General features: G+C 42.6%; 1 protein-coding gene across 2 annotated transcripts; it reads right to left on the bottom strand.

The window, feature by feature from the left end:
- Positions 1–668: 668 nt before the first annotated feature.
- Positions 669–17,055, bottom strand: LOC112260826 (endophilin-A2). 2 transcript variants are annotated; one of them, XM_042328972.1, is made up of 9 exons: positions 16,674–17,055; positions 4,632–4,700; positions 4,289–4,505; positions 3,956–4,089; positions 3,683–3,841; positions 2,381–2,484; positions 2,123–2,253; positions 1,963–2,010; positions 669–905 (listed from the first exon to the last, which is right to left on the bottom strand). In XM_042328972.1, the coding sequence occupies exons 1-9, from the start codon at positions 16,716–16,718 to the stop codon at positions 721–723; spliced, it is 1,092 nt and encodes a 363-aa protein (XP_042184906.1). In that variant the 5' UTR covers positions 16,719–17,055; the 3' UTR covers positions 669–720. The 2 variants fall into 2 exon arrangements, with proteins under 2 accessions (XP_042184906.1, XP_042184907.1); XM_042328973.1 differs by lacking the exon at positions 1,963–2,010.
- Positions 17,056–22,272: the final 5,217 nt, after the last annotated feature.

The following is a 22,272-nucleotide window of genomic DNA, read 5'->3' as shown; positions in this document are numbered from 1 at the left end:
TATAAGAAAAAGAGTGTGCATTAAAATGAACCAGATTTTCATGCAAAGATTCCCAATTGTGGAAGAACAAAACATATTTAACCATTTTCCCTAGAATTAAGGGGCTATAAAGTAAATAGGTGATTAAAGGTAACAATTTCAAGGCAATTTTGTTGCAGGTTTTTTTCTAGGTGTGCTTAAAGCACACCTCTGGTAGTGTTCATGGGTACAGGTCACCCATAATGACAAACATCTCTAGTAACCCCATCTCCATATGTCCCGGTAAGATAGGTGTAGTGTACAGAGAATGAAAACAAAGATACACATTCCTTGTGCTAACCTTTCTCTCCATCAACATCTTCCTCCCACTTTTTCTATCCATCCATCTTTAGGTGAATCTCAATCTAAGGTGACCTCTCTCATTTTATTTTCTTACACCGATATTTCCTTGTCCTGCTTTATTTAGATCAGTGATCATCAACAGGAGGAAGTCATTTTAGACTTTTGAGATGCCCCCCATCATCTACCGCTGTCCACCCTCCTCTCTCCCTTCCCCCTCCCTCATCTCTCCCTTCCCCTCCCTCATCTCTCCCTTCCCCCCCCTCATCCTCCCTTCCCCCTCCCTCATCCCTTCCCCTCCCTCATCTCTCCCTTCCCCCTCCCTCATCTCTCCCTTCCCCTCCCTCATCTCTCCCTTCCCCCTCCCTCCCGCTCCTCATCCCTCCTATTGTTCTGTCAGTGTTACAGGGGCACCACCACTTCCACATAGTTGTTGGGGAAGAATCCTGATTGGCCACGGATAGTGCCCTCCAACCAGTTCTCGTCGATGCGGTTGGTCAGCATGATGATGTCGCCCTCGCAGAAGCCCAGCTCACCCTCGTTCTCTGGCTCAAAGTCATAAAGGGCCTTAGCGCACGGCTCAGAGGCTGGAGAGAAGGAAAGGGGAGGAATGTGTTGAAGAGGGAAAGAGAGAAAATAAACTTTAATTTGACATTCTTTTGAAACGGATTCAGCAGCTTTGCTTTTCAAAGTGAGAGGCAGGAAAGGGACCAGAACACGTCATAAACGTCCAAACTGCTGCGCTCACAGGGTTGAAGGGAGACCCTTACCCGTTACCAGATCAAGTGTGCGGGGTTAGTTTAGTCCCTCCAGGATTCTGTTGACCAATCACTGCACTAGTTCCGCAATTAAACAGTCAAACCACAGCAATATTTTCACACAAAACTGACCCATCATCAACAGTACAAAAAGAGGGCTTGCAAAAATCAACCAATTACTGCACATTTACTGCAATTTATGGTTCAATCAAGCCATAAGTCAACAAACGTTTTTGCTCGTCAGCGTATTTTCGCAAGTAATTAGAAAAAAATATTCACATTTTGCCATGCAGAATTGCCTCCCGTGGGGCGCAGCAGTCTAAGGTACTGCATCGCAGTGCTAGAAGCGTCACTACAGACCCAAGTTTGATACCAGGCTGTGTCGCAGCCGGCTGCAACCGTGAGACCCATTCGGCGGAGCACAATTGGCCCAGCGTCGTCCAGGTTAGGGGAGGGTTTGGCCGGCCGGGATGTCCTTGTCCTATCGCGCTCTAGCAACTCCTGTGGCGGGCCGGGCGCCTGCATGTTGACACGGTCGCCAGGTGTACAGTGTTTCCTCCGACACATTGGTGCGGCTGGCTTGAGTCAAGAAGCAATGCGGCTTGGCAGGGTCGTGTTTTGGAGGACGCATGGATCTCGATCGTCAACCTCTCCCGAATCGTACGGGAGTTGCAGCGATGGGACAAGACTAACTACCAATTGGATACCAAAAAATGTCAGAATTGCTGCAACAATGAAGTGAAGTGAGTTGGCTGCAGTAAGGGGTTAAAGCTTCCCACACACACCCTTCCATGTTAGTAAAACTCTCCTGAAATGAAGTGAGTCGATTAAGTACCATGTTAATTGCCACTCTTTCAACCTCAATCACAGACTCTCTCACACTCACAGTGTCGACTGTTCTTCATGGACCGTGTTCTGTGGAAGGACGTGACGTCTACGGGGAGGGGGGGTTATACATAGAGAAAGATCAGCTTTGGGCTGGTGAGACAAGACTACAATAGATAGATACATACAGAAACACACACACAGCTAAGGGCCAGTCTTACCTGAGGAGTATGAAGGGGGGTTGGCAGAGGGGGAGTACTCTCCATTTGAATGCTCCTGCTCTTCGTAGTCAAAGGAGGCTTTGGGTTTAGGAGTGTACTCACGCCTGGGGCGAGACTGGGCCTCGTTCACCCTGATACACACAGCAGAGGGGATGAATCAGTCACATGTAAATACACACAGATACACACAACGACAACCAACACAAACAGCTTCAACTGAATTGTAGAAGTCCACACACACACACACAGCTGACCTACCTGTCTCGGAGTTTGTCAGTCAGCTCCTCCAGAATCTGCACAGCCTGTTTGTGATACTGCAGTTGTGACTCGACCAGAGAAGCCATCTGACTCACCTGCTCTACCTAGACACAAGCACAGAAACCAGTCAGATTCATCAATACAGGAGGCTGGACTAGAAACGCCATTACCAGGGAGGCTGGACTAGAAACGCCATTACCGGCGAGGCTGGACTAGAAACGCCATTACCGGCGAGGCTGGACTAGAAACGCCATTACCGGCGAGGCTGGACTAGAAACGCCATTACCGGCGAGGCTGGACTAGAAACGCCATTACCGGCGAGGCTGGACTAGAAACGCCATTACCGGGGGGACTGGACTAGCGACCGGGGGCTGGACTAGAAACGCCATTACCGGGGGCTGGACTAGAAACGCCATTACCGGGGGACTGGGGACTGGACTAGAAATGCCATTACCGGCGAGGGGGGACTGGACTAGAAATGCCATTACCGGGGGGACTGGACTAGAAACGCCATTACCGGCGAGGGGGACTGGACTAGAAACGCCATTACCGGGGGACTGGACTAGAAACGCCATTACCGGGGGGCTGGACTAGAAACGCCATTACCAGGGAGGCTGGACTAGAAACGCCATTACTATTTACACTTTTGTTCTCCCCCCCCACCACCCCGAGGTCAATTTTCCGACTCTCGAAACTGCTTTGTTTCAGATTAACACGCCACTTACATGGTACTAACACGTTGTACTCAGTCTCCTCATCTGATGAAATAAAAGGTCATCTAAGACAGGTTTGGCACGTTCTTAGGTTGCAGAGTCAAAGTGGAAAACTAGAATCGTCACCTAATACGCATTGCTGTGATATTACATAACTGTTCCACTCACTAGCTATGGAGTTGTGGCAAGCTGACTGCATATTGGTCCTGAAATACTCATCAACGCTAATGCTAACATTGTTGCCAATGCTAGAGCCAGTGCTACTGCTAATGCCAATGCCAATGCCAGATGTTGACGCCCCTACTGGGTATTATGGTTTGGGAGTATGAAGCCTGAATTCTGAACTTCTACCCAGCCAACCAATGGAAAATAGCCTCTTTCTTCTTAATTAAACAGATTTTCCTTGCTTCTGTTGTTTCTACTTGCGTTCGATGAAGCCCATTTGTTGCTGTGAAAGTAAGCACTTTGCGACTAACTAATTTGCAAGAAGCACCATACGAATAAAAAGAGATTGATTGTTGCTGTCCATCTCTGGCATTATTCCCCAGATCCCTCAACTCTAACCCTTGACCCCTGAGATAAGTCTCACATCAGTCTCCAGCAGGTTGTGCATGGAGCTCTCTGCCATCTCTTTGGACTCGTGGAACTTCTCCAGGGCTGATCTCAGCTCCTCGTCTGGGATCTTCCCCTGGCGTTTCTTCTTATAATCGTAGTCCAGACGCCTGCCTTCCAACTTCTTCAGATGGTGCTGAGGAGGGAGGAGAGAGTCCTCCATTAGTTGATTGTGAAAGGTTAGAAAATAAAATGTGTAACGTTGAGGGAGAGTTGAGAATCCCTTATTCATCTCATTCTAGGTCTCTACCTGGATGTCTTTGATGTCCTTGTCGACGACAGCCTGCAGTGGATCGATAAAGTTCTGTTTGACATCGATGTCCAGGGAATCTTTGACCTCTGCAAGCCTCTTCATGGACTCGCCCACATCCACCAGGGCGCCACCTACAGGACAAAGACAGTTACATGAGAGTGAGCACACAATCCCCTCACCGGCCACAATAAAGGACAAGGTTCTTCTGTCGAGTACGTGGTCCCTACTTCACACACAAACGCACCTGGAATTCAGTATTCTGAGAGCCAAAGGCTAGGGCACAAAGGTAAAATAAAGCTTATGGTAGTTTATGAAATCACTCTTTCTTACCAAAGTTGGTGTCCTCTCCCATCTCTCGTCCGAACTTGGCCATGCTCTCCCCCAGCAGCCCCTCAGCCTGGGGATAGCCAGGGCTCTTCACCTGGCCCCGCATCTTAGACACCGTGTTCAGCATGGTCAGCTTGGCCCTGGACGCTGGGTTGGGCTGCAGGTACTCCGATGTTTTAGAGATGACATCCACCACTGCTTTACTGGTCACATCTGCCCTCTGTGGGGAAGGGAAGAAGGAGAGACCGCGAATGTACAATCTACTCTGACAAAATGGATCGATAGGAAAATCCAATCTTAAGTTAATAGGAGTGTATGTTTTTTGTGTTGGGGAGAGATCACTTACCTTCTCCAGATCTTTGAAGTCTTCATCCAGCTTGGTTCCCTCTGCACCTCCGACCTTCTCACTGACCATCTACAAAAGGAGAATAATAAGTTCAAGTCTTTTACATGCATTCTGCACAGGACAACAAAGCCGTTCCTAATTTAAACAGAACAGTAGCATATAGAAGTGAAATGATGCATGGACCTCGTGATGGAGAACGATTTTATTTTATTGCGATTTTGTTAGGGCTGACCCCAATTAGTCGGCAGGTCGATTGTTCGGTCGATAGGCTCTTGGTCGACCAAGCTTTTTTTTTGTAGTCGAGCAGTAGAATAAACTCAGCAAAAAATAAATAAACATTCCTTTTTCAGGACCTTGTCTTTCAAAGATACCTCATACAAATCCAAATAACTTCACAGATCTTCATTGTAAAGGGTTTAAACACCGTTTTCCCATGCTTGTTCAATGAACCAAACAGTTAATGAACATGCACCTGTGGAACAGTCGTTAAGACACTAACAGGTCACAGACAGTAGGCAATTAAGGTCACAGTTATGAAAACTTAGGACACTAAAGAGGCCTTTCTACCGACTCTGAAAAACACCAAAAGAGAGAAGCCCAGGGTCCCTGCTCATCCCCTTGAAAGTGCCTTAGGCATGCTGCAAGGAGGCATGAGGACTGCAGATGTGGCCAGGGCAAAAAATTGCAATGTTCGTACTGTGAGACGCATAAGAGCGCACTACAGGGAGACAGGACGGACAGCTGATCGGCCTCGCATTGGCAGACCACGTGTAACAACACCTGCACAGGATCGGTACATCTGAACTCCACACCTGCGGGACCTGCGTTACAGGAAAGACATCTTCCTCCCTCATGTGGTACCCTTCCTGCAGGCTCATCCTGACATGACCCTCCAGCATGACAATGCCACCAGCCATACTGCTCGTTCTGTGCATGATTTTCTGCAATACAGGAATGTTAGTGTTATGAGCACATCTGGGACATGTTGGATTGGAGGATGAGGGTTAGGGCCATTCCCCTTAGAAATGTCCGGGAACTTGCAGGTGCCTTGGTGGAAGTGGGGTATCTCCTCACAGCAAGAACGGGCAAATCTGGTGCAGTCCATGAGGAGATGCACTGCAGTACTTAATGCAGCTGATGGCCACACCAGATACTGTTACTTTTGATCCCCCCCCCCTTTGTTCAGGGACACATTATGCCATTTCTGTTAGTCAGATGTCTGTGTAACTTGTTCAGTTTATTTCTCAGATGTTAAATCTTGTTATGTCCATACAAATATGTGCACGTTACGTTTGCTGAAAATAAACCCAGTTGACTGTGTGGACGTTTCTTTTTTTTGCAGCGTTAATATAAATTACCGTTCAAACGTTTGGGGTCACTTAGAAATGTCCGTTTTTGAAAGAAAAATCACATTTTTTACCATTAAAATAACATCAAATTGATCAGAAATACAGTGTAGACATTGTTAACGTTGTAAATGACGATTGTAGCTGGAAACGGCTGATTTTTAATGGAATATCTACATAGGCATACAGAGTCCCATTATCAGCAACCGTCAGTCCTGTGTTCCAAGGGCACGTTGTGTTAGCTAATTCAAGTTTATTACTTTAAAATGGCTAATTGATCATTAGAAAAGCTGAAAACTGTTGTGCTGTTTAAAGCGATAAAACTGGCCTTCTTCAGACTAGTTGAGTTTCTGGAGCATCAGCATTTGTGAGTTCGATTACAGGCTGAAAATGGCCAGAAACACAGAAATGTCTACTGAAACTCGTCAGTCTACTCTTGTTCAAAGAAATTAAGGCTATTCCATGCGAGAAATTCCCAGGAAACTGAAGATCTCGTACAACGCTGTGTACTACTCCCTCACTGAACAGTGCAAACTGGCTCTAACCAGAATATAAAGAGTGGGAGGCCCCGGTGCACAACTGAGCAAGAGAACAAGTACATTAGTATCTAGTTTAAGAAACAGACACCTCACAAGTCATCAACTGGCAGCTTCATTAAATAGTACCCCGCAAAACACCAGTCTCAATGTAAACAGTGAAGAGGCGACTCTGGGATGCTGGTCTTCTAATGTACTTGTCCCTTTGCTCAGTTGTGCACCAGGGCCTCCCACCCCTCTTTCCATTCTCGTTAGAGCCAGTTTGCACTGTGAAGGGAGTGGGACAAGGGACAAAAAAATACATTTTCTTTCAAAAACAAGGACATTTCTAAGTCACCCCAAACTTTTGAACGGTAGTGTGTGAGATATATACACACACACACCTACCTATCTCAGTGAACTAATCCATTGCGGAGGCCTAGACTAAAAGTCAATTTATGCTTGATGTGAAAATGTGACCAGTGGATCCATATGGAGGGTATGACCAATTGTGGAGCCTCTTGAGGCATGCAGAGTTCAAATCATCCTGTATAAACACAAATTAATTTCCATGAAAACTTCCTTCACAACAGCTCTGCGCTGCTCCATGGAGCGCAAGAAGTATGAATGCCCTGACTTCTGCAGAGGCCGTATCACCATAAATGCTGCATGGCCAATGCAGATGTCGGATTGACCATGCAGCGCCCAGATTCACAATGCACTTCTCTCTCCAGAATGCCTTCTCTCCCGCCAATTGGTGCTCATTCATTGTTTCATAACTTCATTGTGTGAATTGTTTGCATTTGATTGTTCGTGTAGATCAACTCCCCATTACATATATCACCAGTCGTACATTTACCGTTAATTCTTATAATTTGTCATCTACAATGTTTGTTTGGTTAAGATATTTTCTGTTAATGCATTCAATATATTATTATTCCTTTTACCGTTCTCATTGTGCATAGCGCCAAATGCAACACCTGTTAGAAACAAGTTTTAGTTTATTTCATACCATTTAGGAGTTTTGTCAATTCAATTTAGTCATTGTCTTTTGTTTGGAGCGCTCCTGTCAATGTTGATTAAACTTATAGGCTACCTGGTCTGCTCTCTAATGTGGTGGGCATATAAATTTGCCCATTTTGGGGATCTGATAGTATTTCTGATTGGCTTAACGCACCACCACTAATGACATGTGGAGCATCTCAAAATAAATGTTTTCACCTCAAAACAGGAAACAAAAGGTCTGTTTTTACTTCCATTGAAAAAGATAAATAGTTCCTCAATGTATTTGAAAAATCTTTCCAGCGCTCTTCCTTTCAATAACCACACACATGAAAGGGAGAAATGTCATGCTCTGATCTTGTGGAAACATAAAATAAGCCTACCCGATTACTTCTTGTCAGTGCTCGACTTGGACTCAAATAAGTTCCGGTACTCATTTTGGGTGCTGGTACTGTTTACATTTTGGGTGCAGGAGATATTCTATAAAGAGGTACAAGATGAGGACCAGCTACTGACAGCTGTCGTCCTCATTATGCTACATGACATAACTAGGAGGTGGGCCTGCCTGGGAGTGGGAATATATTTGTGGTATTTGTTTTCATGTAATCAACATGTCTCTCTGGTGTGTGTGTTCATACGACTCAGTTCAGCGGCTTCAGAGTTTTTCCTTTCTGTTCATTAAAATGTGGCCGTATCCCCTCAGCGGTTCATCAAAATGTGGCCGTATCCCCTCAGCGGTTCATCAAAATGTGGCCGTATCCCCTCAGCGGTTCATCAAAATGTGGCCGTATCCCCTCAGCGGTTCATCAAAATGTGGCCGTATCCCCTCAGCGGTTCATCAAAATGTGGCCGTATCCCCTCAGCGGTTCATCAAAATGTGGCCGTATCCCCTCAGCGGTTCATCAAAATGTGGCCGTATCCCCTCAGCGGTTCATCAAAATGTGGCCGTATCCCCTCAGCGGTTCATCAAAATGTGGCCGTATCCCCTCAGCGGTTCATCAAAATGTGGCCGTATCCCCTCAGCGGTTCATTAAAATGTGGCCGTATCCCCTCAGCGGTTCATCAAAATGTGTCCGTATCCCCTCAGCGGTTCATTAAAATGTGGCCGTATTCAGCGGTTCATTAAAATGTGGCCGTATACCCTCAGCGGTTCATTAAAATGTCGTAGCGGTTCATTAAAATGTGGCCGTATCCCGTCAGCGGTTCATTAAAATGTGGCCGTATCCCGTCAGCGGTTCATTAAAATGTGGCCGTATCCCGTCAGCGGTTCATTAAAATGTGGCCGTATCCCGTCAGCGGTTCATCAAAATGTGTCCGTATACCCTCAGCGGTTCATCAAAATGTGTCCGTATCCCCTCAGCGGTTCATTCAAATGTGGCCGTATCCCTCAGCGGTTCATTCAAATGTGGCCGTATCCCGTCAGCGGTTCATTAAAATGTGGCCGTATCCCGTCAGCGGTTCATTAAAATGTGGCCGTATACCCTCAGCGGTTCATCAAAATGTGTCCGTATCCCCTCAGCGGTTCATTCAAATGTGGCCGTATCCCCTCAGCGGTTCATTCAAATGTGGCCGTATCCCCTCAGCGGTTCAAAATGTAGCAATTGAAAAGGCCACTGATTTTAATGCCCGAGTAGCAAGATGAACAACACGTGTTGCAGTCCTCATGCCTCCTTTTCCCACCAGAGATGAGTTTATCAAATCGACTTGTTTGTGGATAAAACGCAGAGCATGACGTGGTGCACATAATACGTTTTGCGGTTAAATTCCCATGTACCGAATCATTGAATACAAGTTAAATGGGTTTTTAATCGCATTTTCAACTTGTTTTGTCACGTATAAATTATTCATTTTATGTATAGCGAATGAGCCCACTCTGGTCTTTGCGCGTGCGCTCTAACCAACAGCTGGCAGACACAGTGCTGGCTACATGATGAGATTCCTATTACAGACAAAACATCCTTTTTATTTGTCAAACAGCAGCCAAGCATCGCTCATCATGTCACCAGAAAACTACCCTCAACATTTAATGTAAAGCAGCATCAAGCTCATCACCGTGCACTTTCAGCACGCTGTGAAGTTCATCATAACATGTAATCTGTAGCCTAATAAACTGCATGTTTTTTTGAACATTTATTTTACTAGGCAAGTCAGTTAAGAACAAATTCTTATTTTCAATGACGGCCTAGGAACAGTGGATTAACTGCCTGTTCAGGGGCAGAACGACAGATTTGTACCTTGTCAGCTCGGGGATTCGAACTTGCAACCTTTCGGTTACTAGTCCAACACTCTAACCACTAGGCTACCCTGCCGCCCCAACATATGGTTATTATAAAGAATACAAAAAGATCCTACCTTGTCTAGCGTTATGTTTTGTCAACATTTGGAAAGATTACCGACAAATTTGCTGTTCCCATTAGGGCTGTCATGTATTTTACTCACATAAAAAGGTTGGATGGAAACCTGGTTACTGTAAAGTCCTAGTTATTTTGTTGCTTTGACAGTGATTTCTTGTGATTTCTCTTTTATTTCTTGTGATTAGGGATTCATTTGACATCTGTCCCTCATTTTAAGGTCAACCCTGTTACGTCAACTGAACTTGTTTCAATATGTTAAAACTATTCCTTATGATAAAAAAAAAATTAAAATAAAAAAAAAGAGCCAAATCAGAGTAAAATCAGTTCAGATGGTTCTACTCTTTTTGGCAATTTTCTGGTGGAATACTGAGTGGGTCAAACATAACACGTCAACCTGTTAGACAGGCTCAAAATGTTCATTTCATTTTTTGGGTGAAGCTTGCATTCAATTGCCACTCCCGGTTGCACACAACATGCTTCCATTCCCCCTGTTACAAGGGGATTCATGGCTGTTTTAACAATAAATCTTCAACACTCTTTATTTGGCAATTACGACAGCCATTTTTTCTTTGTGATGCACCGATATTACATTTTTAGCAGAGACCAATATTTTCCTTGCCCAAAAAAAACAATAGCGATATTTAACATTTTAGCGGCCTTTTAAGCATTCTAGTACAGTTAAAGTGTTCACACACACACGCGGGCGCAGGTCTAAGGTACTGCATCTCAGCGCAGAAGGCATCACTACAGTCCCTGGTTTCAATCCAAGCTGCATCACACCGGGCGGTTATTGGGAGTCCCATAGGGCGGCACACAATTGGCCCAGTGTCGTCTGGGTTTGGCCGTCATTGGAAATAAGAATTTGTTCTTAACTGACTTGCCTAGTTAAAGTCACACACACACACACACACACACACACACACACACACACACACACACACACACACAAAAAGTTATTTTGTTGGCATTTATGCATGTCCCCATTACCAGTAAAACATGATCAAAACCTATTCCTTTCACTTACCTGCTGTGCTGTTTCGTTGTTCATTTGTTCAGTCGTCACAACCAGGATTTCTATGGAACGCAGTTTGGGTCTTTGCGTGTCAAAAAAGATACATGTCAAATAACACTATTTGACGTGTCAAATAAGCTGGTTGACCAATCAGGACCTGAATATGACAGCACGTCACATAATTTAACGAGTTCATAATTTTTTACGTAGTTATTACACATTGATTACACTATCACTCGTATTTCATACGTCATAATGATTTGTTGATACGTATGCTATGACGCTGGTAAAGTTGTCCCGCGCACCTACAGTCCTGGTCATAAAAAAAAGCTAGCTAAGCTCATGGATGCAAACAATGTTCTTCCCCCAAAACATAGCAAAACAATCTGTTTCAGTAACTATATAGCTAGGTGTCATCTAAAATAACCCTCATTTATAAGACAGTTCTTATTTGATTAATGCTGGTCGGACCCATCTATGTGAAGCTAGCCACAATAAGGATTAGCCACAATAGCGGACTTTGCAGTTAGCCTTCAAAATAAAAGTATGCAATTGACAGTGATGCAAATGAATACAAATAGTAGAATTATGGCACAATTGAATAGATTATGCTAAACAAGGTTGGAATGTTATATAAAATCAACAAAAGACTATTTGTTAATCTGTTCAAATCACACTGGATGTATTATACTTTAGAATTGCATTGGGGGCATACTTATTTCACTGACCAGCCTTAACTATGGATCAATGACACGGGGTATCAGTCTACTCAGTGACACCCAGATAACATTAGCGTTGTAGCTCTTATTGCGGGACTCTGAAACAACTGAATTGAGCCACATTTACTGTCTACCTATGTGTATTGAACACTATTCCTGAGGAAAAACAATACTGCATGGATGTTGGAGTCTGATAACTGAGGAGGACGTTGGGAAAAAAATAGCTTGGGTATTGACTAGACCAATACCCCATTTCATTGTACCCCAGGGCAAGCTGTACAGTGCAACATGAAGGTCAATACACACAATAGGCTGACTGGAGAGGTGATTTCACACAGTCACAGTCCCGTGATAAAAACTACAACACAAATATTTGTGTAAACTCTTCACAGTTGTGTTCTGTGGGTGTCACCGAGTAGACTGATACCCCAGTTCATTGCTTCGCATTCCAACCTTGTTTAACATGATCTAGTCTAAATATGATTCCACCAATTGTAACCTTCTACATTACTTTCTAAGAGGTACTTTTATTTTGAAGACAAAACTCAAATTCCACTATTGTGTCTAATCCTTATTGTGGCTAGCTTCACAACACATAACCCGTTCTGGTCGAGCCTCACAAGCCAGATGAAGCTAGCTGGCTGCTTATAACGTTAGCTTTGGGCAACAGGGTTAAGTAGCAGCATAGCTATTTATTTTCATGAACTGAAGTTCAATTTCAATAGGTGAACAACAAGTGACTATCTAGCTAATACTTAAACACAAGGACTCCTAAATCATTGCTAAGAATAATGAAAATGACTGCAATTTCTACTGGTCATTGTTTTCAGGCTGATTGTATTGGTGCTAGCTAGCTACCCCAGAAGTTGCGGCCAAACAAATAATGCTCTATTACCAACGCTGTATTGTAAACACATTGTTCGTGGCCAGTGTTTGCAGACTTTTGTACAGCTTTGATAGAGCTACTGATAGTAGCGGTGGCACTTGGCTTGCAAGAGCAAATTTAGAACACAACATTCTGTAATAGAACTGTTATTTAACGCGTCAGATAGTGTTATTTGACGTGCATCTTTGACACGACCTAAACAACGTTCCATAGAATGTCGTGAAGCTAGTGGCAGTGACGCTATTACTGTGTAAGTCTAGTAGGGCAACATCTGAAAATGGCGCACTTGGTAACGTTAGTGTGTACCGGTGCTCGATCAGTCGCGAAAGCCAACATCACCCACGACAGAGAACGGTTGATTGTCAAGGGCAATGAATTCCATTATCCTGCCATTAATGGATTTTCACCTTTTGAGTTGTCTCGCTGAGATGTTCTTACTTTCCAAATGACTGCTTGATCCACACAGCAGACATTGTGGGCTAGGTTAGGAATACTGTGTTGCAAGTGTAGTGCAAAATTTTACGTTGCATCATGTACCTAGAGTTATGCATGTCAGCTTTGACATCGATTTTGCAAATCGGCGTTAAACTATACATCGGGCCGATACCGATTTAGGCATTTTTAAGATAATATCGGCCGATTCCGATATGTTCGCCGATATATCGTGCATCCCTATTTGTATTTATTTTTTAACCTCGAGATGGGAAAATGTGTTTATGAAGTTGAACATGTGCTCTTTTTTAACACTTCTCAAAAAAGGCCCCAAATTAGTGGAACATCCCATTAGATAATCCCATGTGAGGAAGTGAGTGTGTGTTTACCGGCAGGCTGTTGACCGAGTCTGTTCTCCTGGCTTAATAACAACCCAGGAATCCGGTTTGGGCACTACTGCAACATTGCCAGGATTCCAAAGCACACCAGAGCCAGGAGAACAACTCACCCAACAATCACTCACAGCTGTGTGAGCAACACACCAATAGACTGACCTATTTCCAAAACAGGCCCCTATAACATAACAGATGGCCTCATAATAAGGGTCAGTACACTCAGACACCCACACCCTGATTTCTCCCAGAGATATTTAATGACAGGGGTTTGAGAGTGACTAGGCCTTGCCTACTAGGTGCCTTCGTGCTCATTTACCCAAAAACCAGTCAGACTATTTTATAGTAGTGAGGTGAGTGGGACAGTCAGGCCATTCCAGTTCACACACACAACACATTGTGTTACATCACTAATTATGGAGGCCTCGAGAGTATTTACTACTAAAGATCAAATAGAAACGGTTCAAATTGGCCTCTCAAAGCTGTCAGATGACTTCCTTAGGACTACTTACAACCGGTTCTGTAACTACTTCACTTGTGGCCAAATGCGGATTGTAGTAGTATCTGCAAAGGCTATAATGTATCTCAGATCCATCCAATGCAATAACAACCCTTTTATTTGTGTTACACCACTAGTACTTCCTAGCCTCCGGTTTTCAAGGGGATATGAAAAAAAATAGAGCCTGTGACGAAACATCCGCATTTGGACGTTAACAAGGCGACACTTATCTTAACTCCTCCTCCACATTTACTGGATTGGTTGAACATTGCAGAGAAGAGAACCTCCCAACAGTTTTTTCCCCCAAGACCAGTATGTAAGGAATCTAGTTTCATGTGTTTCTTTTACACCCGTTAAGTACTTCCGAAACAGGTGATACATTCCACATAAAGGTAATAAGCATGTTTGTATCTGGCGAGTAGGTGCTAATCAGTGTGCGAGTGAGGAATACACCTGCCATGGCTGGTAGGCCTAGCTATGGAACCATCAATCATGGACTCATCTGCAAATTGGCACAATCACTCCAAACACATTTCACTTCTCATGAAGATGGACAGGTGAAGGGAATGGGAGAGGGGGAAAGGAAGAGACCAGTGTGGTGGCACTGGAGGGAATGGAATGTCCATCTCCCTCCCAGAAACACCAAACCTTCCCTGCATCCCTCCTAATAAAACGGCCAAGTGAGAGTAACTTCAGAGGTGCATTCTATGTTGTTATTCATGACATTGATATGACAATGAAGGCGGTACAGATAGGTCAAACTACAGATACTTATATACAGTACCTGTCCAAAGTTGACACACCTACTCATTCAATAGTTACTATTTTTTTTAAACAAATTTCTACAAAGTAGAATAATAGTGAAGACATCAAAACATATGGAATCATGTATTAACCAAAAGTGATATATATATATATATATAGATATTAGATTCTTCAAAGTAGCCACCCTTTGCCTTGATGACAGCTTTGCACACTCTTGGCATTCTCTCAACCAGCTTCACCTGGAATGCTTTTCCAACAGTCTTGAAAGAGTTCCCACATATGTTGAGCACTTGTTGGCTGCTTTTCCTTCACTCTGTGGTCAAACTCATCCCAAACCAACTCAATTGGGTTGAGGTCAGGGGATTGTGGAAGCCAGGTCATCTGATGCAGCACCCAATCCCTATCCTTCTTGGTCAAATAGCACTTACACAGACTGGATGCGTATTGGGTCATTGTACTGTTGAAAAACAAAATTATAGTGGGACTAAGCACAAATCAGATGGGATGGTGTATCACTGCAGAATGCTGTGGTAGCCATGCTGGTTAAGTGTGCCTTGAATTCTAAATAAATCCCTGAGAGCATCTCCAGCAAAGCATCCCCACACCTCCTCCATGCTTCACGTTGGGAACTAGACATGCGGAGATAATCTATTCACATACTCTGCGTCTCACAAAGACACAGCAGTTGAAACCAAAAATCTCAATTTGGACTCATCAGACCAAGAGAGAGATTTCCACCGGTCTAATGTCCATTGCTTGTGTTTCTTGGCCCAAGAAAGTCTCTTATTGGTGTCCTTTAGTAGTGGTTTCTTTGCAGCAATTCGACCATGAAGGCCTAATTAATGCAGTCGATAATTGAGATGTGTCTGTTACTTAAACTCCGTGAAGCATTTATTTGGGCTGCAATTTCTGAGGCTGGTAACTAATGAACTTATCCTCTGCAGCAGCTGTAACTCTGGGTCTTCCTTTCCTGTGGCAGTCCTCATGAGAGCCAGTTTCATTATAGTGCTTGATGGTTTTTGCAACTGCACTTGAAGAAACTTTCAAAGTTCTTAATTTTCCAGATTGACTTACTTTCAAGTCTTAAAGTAATGATGGACTGTCATTTCTCTTTGCGTATTTGACCTGTTCTTACCATAATATGGACTCAGTCTTTTACCAAATAGGGTTATCATCTGTATACCACCCCTACCTTGTTACAACACAACTGATTAGCTCAAACACATTAAGGAGGAAAGAAATTCCACAAATGAATTTAACAAGGCACACCTGTTAATTGACATCTATTCCAGGAGATCTCATGAAGCTGGTTGAGAGAATGCCAAGAGTGTGCAAAGCTGTCATCAAGGCAAAGGGTGGCTACTTTGAAGAATCAGAACTATATTTTGATTTGTTTAATACTTTTCTGGTTACTACATGATTCCATGTGTGTTTTTTCATAGTTTTGATGTCTTCACTGTTATTCTACAATGTTAAAATAAATAAAAAATAAAAACCCTGGAAAGAGTAGTTGTCCAAACTTTTGACTGGTACTATGTGTTATCGTAATACAATGTCCATGAAATGAGATCATCCTGAGCTCAAATGAAAAGGGTTTATCACATACAGCTAGATTAATTCCCCTCTAGTCTACACCGATTTATCCGTTCCTCCAAGGAAGAAAATGTTTTGCTAAACTCAGAAAGAGGGGGGAAGTATTTAAAGTGAATCATGTAAACGTTCTGATACGAAACCCATTAACGTTAGTTTGTTTAAACAATGGTGCTGTTTTCAAACACTGTTTTTATAGTAAATTGAAACAATGTGTCAATCTCATTACGACACGACAAAGTAACGTTATGTGCTGAACTGACAGCTACTAGCATAGCCAACTCACTGGAGCTATGCAGATTTAACTTTACGAGGACTTTTCAGGCCACTGAAGTTAGCCATTAGACAAATGTAAAAGTTAAATAATTTAGCTAATAAATAAAACATTTGGGTCAGATATTTCCTTGACAAAAGGCACATTTAACTAGTTAGCTATATTGCACAAGTAATGCTAACGTCGCTAGCTTTCCAGCGAATTTAGCTAGCTAACATACAACAACATTTGCCGAAGTAAAAAGTTGTTCACTGACCTGGCTTGCTTTGTAAAATTGTTTCTTGAAGCCTGCGACTGACATTTTTGATGCAGGATATAAGCTTCTTGCAAGTTACTTTTAAATAATTGCTGAAGTTTCTCTTCTGCGTCGTTTTCTCCGTAGCGGACTAAACTTCCTTCACCGTGGAGTTTAGTCCTCAACAGTGGATCATACTCTCCTTCAAGCTAGTTTTCCTTTGCGAGGGGAACTTGCCTGGCAACCAGTCTACTTCCTGCAAGGCATAGTAGCTTCTGCTATACTGAACAAAAATATAAACGCAACAATTTAAAAGATTTTACTGAGTTACAGTTCATATAAGGAAATCAGTCAATTGAGATAAATTCATAAGGCCCTAATCTATCGAATTCACTTGGCTGGGCAGGGGTGCAACCATAAATTGGCCTGGGAGGGCATAGGCCCACCCACTGGGGAGCCAGGCCCAGCCAATCAGATAGAGTTTTTCCCCACAAAAAGGCTTTATTATAGACAAAAAATACTCCTCAGCACCCCCCCATGAATTGCGTGGTTACAAGTGGTCTGTGGTTGTGAAGCTGAAGGTACTGCCAAAATCTCTAAAACGATGTTGGAAGCAGTTTATTGTACAGAAATTAACATTCAATTCACTGGCAACAGCTCTGGTGGACATTCCTGCAGTCAGCATGCCACAACTGCACGCTCCCTCAAAACTTGTGACATTGTGTTGTGCTACAAAACTGCACATTTTAAAGTGGCCTTTTATTGTCCCCAGCACAAGATGCACCTGTGTAATCATTATTATGCTGTTTAATCAGCTTCTTGATATGCAACACCTGTCAGGTGATGTATTATCTTTGCAAAGGAGAAATGCTCACTAACAGGGATATGAACAATTGTGTGCACAAAAGTTGAGAGAAAGAAGCTTTTTGTATGTATGGAAAGTTCCTGCTATTTTTTTTTCAGCTCATGAAACAAGTGACCAACACTCTACATGTTGCATTTATATTATTGTTCAGTGTATATAAACTGGATTTGCAGTTCCTGCTATTTTTCAAGCAGATTAAGTGAGGCATAATGGGGAAAATAAGTTATAGATTGGAAACAGATTTTGTAGGCCTGCCTGCATGCCTGCTTGCCTATAGACAGTCAGGGGATAAGGTATTCTATCTGAATTGATTTGCTCTGATTGATTTTCAGTGATGTCCCCATGTGATGACAGGCCATTTATTTTTGAAGACATCTGGACAGTTTCCCAGACACAGATGAGGCTAAACCTAGTCATGGACTGAAAATCTCTATTGAAATTGCATTTTTAGTCCAGGACTATCTGTGTCCAGGAAACTGGACCTTATTGTATTTCAGAGGCATTCGATTTCTCTCCTAATCTTATCTTCTTTATCTGCAGATCTGTGAGAGGACCGGTATTTTCAAATAAAAGGTGGATGCCACCAGGAATCTTCTTTCACCTTTACCCAGTCCCCTCCCCCTACAGCATTGCCGGAGAAGGAAAGGAGACACCGGGGAAGGGACTAGCTGTGGGCCACAGGGGTGGCAGTCAGTGACAGCTCTGCTGAAGACAATGGATTTTTCCCAGTCGGCTCCTTTTTCTTTCCCAAGGCGTGAATGTTTTTGGCAACATTAGAGCCTTATTCAGAGAGGTACAATATTTACAATGCTGCAGAATATATACAAAAATGTATGGTGCTGATGTCATACCTTTTCTAATTGCAGAGAATCATGTCTGTTCAGCGCGATACATTTTACAATGTGGTGCCATCCTGAATGATCCAGGTCCCACTCTGCAGTTCGGAGTGTGGCGTGTTCTTAACCTGGTCCCAGTCTGACTCTGCTCTCTAGCCAACTCCTTATGGAAATGTCATGCCAAAACAATGACAATGGAGTTTGAAAAAACACAAACAGATCTGGGACCAGGCTACTGTGTTATACATGAGACTCTCAACTCTTTTCATTGTTATTATTGATTGTTGATTATTGATTAGCGTACTGCATTGTTGAGAGAGCTAGCACATAACCATTTGGCTGCACCTTTTATACTTGCTGTAAACTGTGTATGTGACAAATACATTTGATTCGATTTTAGGCACGGTTCCATTTGGTCTCTAGCCCTATCATCCTGCTCCTACCACTTCAGTGGTGTTCACAGATCTGGATGGACTGGATCCATGAGAGAAATATGGCAGAAACTCCGCTTAGCTTATTGGAAAGCTAGGGGGAGCCATCACAATAATACTGCCGTCTATCTGTTCCTTTCAGATATTGTTCTTGTAGCTATGGTTATGCACAATGTACTGTACATTTGGAAGGTATTCAGACCCCTTGACTTTTTCCACATTTTGTTACATTGCAGCCTTATTCTAAAATGGATTACATTTGGGAAACTCACCAAATACAGGTGTGCCAAGCTTGTAGGGTCATACCCATGAATAGTAAAAAAAAAAAAAAAAGAAACTAGGCAAGTCAGTTAAGAACAAATGATTATTTACAATGACGGCCTAACAGGCAGAACAACAGATTCAGGGATTTGATCCAGCAACCCTTTGGTTACTGGCCCAACTACTAGGCTACCTGCCACCCTGACTTGATGCTGTAATCGTTACCAAAGGTGCTTCAACAAAGTACTGAGTAAAGGATCTGAATACTGATGTAAATGTGATATTTCAGTTTTCTATTTTTACTACATTTAAAAAATTAAAAAAGAAGCTTTTGCTTTGTCATTATGGGGTATTATGTGCAGATTGATGAGGCGATTATATTTTAAATCCATTTTAGAATAAGGCTGTAACGTAACAAAATGTGGGAAAATTAAGGGTTCTGAATAATTTCCGAATGCACTGTATGTGGTTTATTACCCAGAAACAAGTATATGATTATGAAATGAAGGGGTATCTAGGCAAATAATGTTTCCATACTATTCTGTATGCTGTAAGTGGTATTATCCTTTTTTATGGAAATAAACCAAGTGTGTGATGAGAGAGTTAACATTTTTAGACAGACACTTCACATATTCAAAAGAAAAAGAAATACTTTTATTATATTCTTTAAAGCACATGTAAAGTATCCCAACATACAAGAATATACATTGAGCTGAGTAACTTATTTACTCTTTGACTGACAATATACCTGTGGTATATTTTGTACATTTTGTCTTAAGGGGAATAGAGAGGAAAAAAAGTTTCTTTAAAAAAAAAAAGGTTTTCTTTAAAAAAATAGATCACTTATTTTACAAGACAAAAATGTGATGACATAACAGGAGGAAAAAGATCAAAGACCAACAGAAATAACACTCACAACAAAAGCAACATTAAATCCCAAGAATAACATGTTCTAAAAATATGTATATTTTTTAGATTGTGTCTTGTAAAATTCAGATTGTGTTATAATATTGAGAATAAAGGGGAAAGATCTCTGACACTGTGTGAGTAACATGAAAACAAAGATTAACGAACACAGTGATCAAGGTTATGGGTCTTGTCTTAGCTGCAAGGTGAGAGGAAAACACTAATAGTAGAAGACACTGCTAGTAGAGAGAGAATGACAGAACAGAGCTAGCTCCCTGAGTGGCTACGAGTCACTTTTAGCCCTTTGTGGAGTGAGTTCATATAACCTTATTCTCTGTATTCTGTTGTGGAACTTTACAGTTCAATAAGAACAAATAGAATCAGGATATGTTGTCTGTCCATGCTCCTCAAAGGGTTAAGAGATGCCCTGTCTGACTCATAAACCTTATACAAATTATGTCTAACTCAGGCGGGTAGCTGGTAGCTGGGTCCAGCCTTAGACTTGTGCTCGCCCAGTGGGATCCTGGATAGGAAAGATCTTTGACATTTGGTGAGGAGTAGATGACACGGAAACAGCAATGTACAAAAATAATACAGTTGATCCAACCAGTAAAGAGAGTTTACACACAGACAATTTAACTGTAACCCAAAGACAAGGCATTAGTGAATGGGAGACTATTCCTATTGGCTGGATGTTGCTGGTTAGGGACTCTCACAGAGGAGCTGTTCTCCTCAAGTCTCTTTGTTATTCAGAGTTCATAAAGTATCCTCGTCTCTTCTTATGTTCTGTCTTCTGCTGTTTCTTTCACCCAGCGTGGTCTCATGAGGCAAGAATCCGTTTCATTGACAATGTTGGGCCATTCTACTAGAGACCCTCCTTTGCATTCGTGTGATTGGGCTGCCTACCTTGGCAGTGTTCACTATGCAAAGAGTGTTCAGCCTCCCGAATGGTCAAATGACATACATTGCGTAACCCCATTGGGTTGCTATGGGGGTGGGTGTTGCCATGGAAACCTGACTCTCTCTCTCTCTCTCTCTCATGGGAAGAAGGTGAGCGACTGAGGTTTCTCATTGCATTTTTTAAGTCTACAAAGGGCAGCACCAAACACTGTCAGAACAAGTGCCTATGTCTGTAAGTGTGTGACCATTCTGTGAGTTTGCTATAAACCTGTAGGGAGACGATCAATAAAGAATAATTGACCAATAAGGCCATGACCAAGTAGTGTGGCATGTCATACCTGTTTATATCCTCATTTGTAACAGAGGAATAACTGAATGATAATCTTGGTCTCTTAGGGCTGGTGAGTACATACATGTCCAACATACATGCAATCTACATATGGGTACCACTGAGAACTGTGTCTTTGCGACTATAAATTAAAGAACCCCGGGTCTGTTGAGTAGAATCATAGCATTACAATGATTCTAATTCAACCAGTCAAACTGTCCCAGAGTGTTAATACGTACAGTAAAAGTAGTCAGCCAGTAGTCAGCCAGTAGTCAGCCACCAATTGTGCAAGTTCTCCCACTTAAAAAGATGAGAGAGGCCTGTAATTTTCATCATAGGTACACTTCAACTATGACAGACAAAATGAAAAAAGAAATCCAGAAAATCACATTGTAGGATTTTTAATGAATTTATTTGCAAATTATGGTGGAAAATAAGTATTTGGTCACCTACAAACAAGCAAGATTTCTGGCTCACAGACCTGTAACTTCTTCTTTAAGAGGCTCCTCTGTCCTCTACTCGTTACCTGTATTAATGGCACCTGTTTGAACTTGTTATCAGTATAAAAGACACCTGTCCACAGCCTCAAACAGTCACACTCCAAACTCCACTATGGCCAAGACCAAAGAGCTGTCAAAGGACACCAGAAACAAAATTGTAGACCTGCACCAGGCTGGGAAGACTGAATCTGCAATAGGTAAGCAGCTTGGTTTGAAGAAATCAAAGTAACAAAGCCTACCATCAGTAACACACTACACCGCCAGGGACTCAAATCCTGCAGTGCCAGACGTGTCCCCCTGCTTAAGCCAGTACATGTCCAGGCCCGTCTGAAGTTTGCTAGAGAGCATTTGGATGATCCAGAAGAAGATTGGGAGAATGTCATATGGTCAGATGAAACCAAAATATAACTTTTTGGTAAAAACTCAACTCGTCGTCTTTGGAGGACAAAGAATGCTGAGTTGCATCCAAAGAACACCATACCTACTGTGAAGCATGGGGATGGAAACATCATGCTTTGGGGCTGTTTTTCTGCAAAGGGACCAGGAAGACTGATCTGTGTAAAGGAAAGAATGAATGGGGCCATGTATCGTGA

Source organism: Oncorhynchus tshawytscha, linkage group LG10 (assembly GCF_018296145.1).
Source record: "Oncorhynchus tshawytscha isolate Ot180627B linkage group LG10, Otsh_v2.0, whole genome shotgun sequence".
Taxonomy (NCBI): domain Eukaryota; kingdom Metazoa; phylum Chordata; class Actinopteri; order Salmoniformes; family Salmonidae; genus Oncorhynchus; species Oncorhynchus tshawytscha.
Note: the sequence above shows the minus strand (reverse complement) of the source record. Positions and strands in the feature narration are given on the sequence as shown.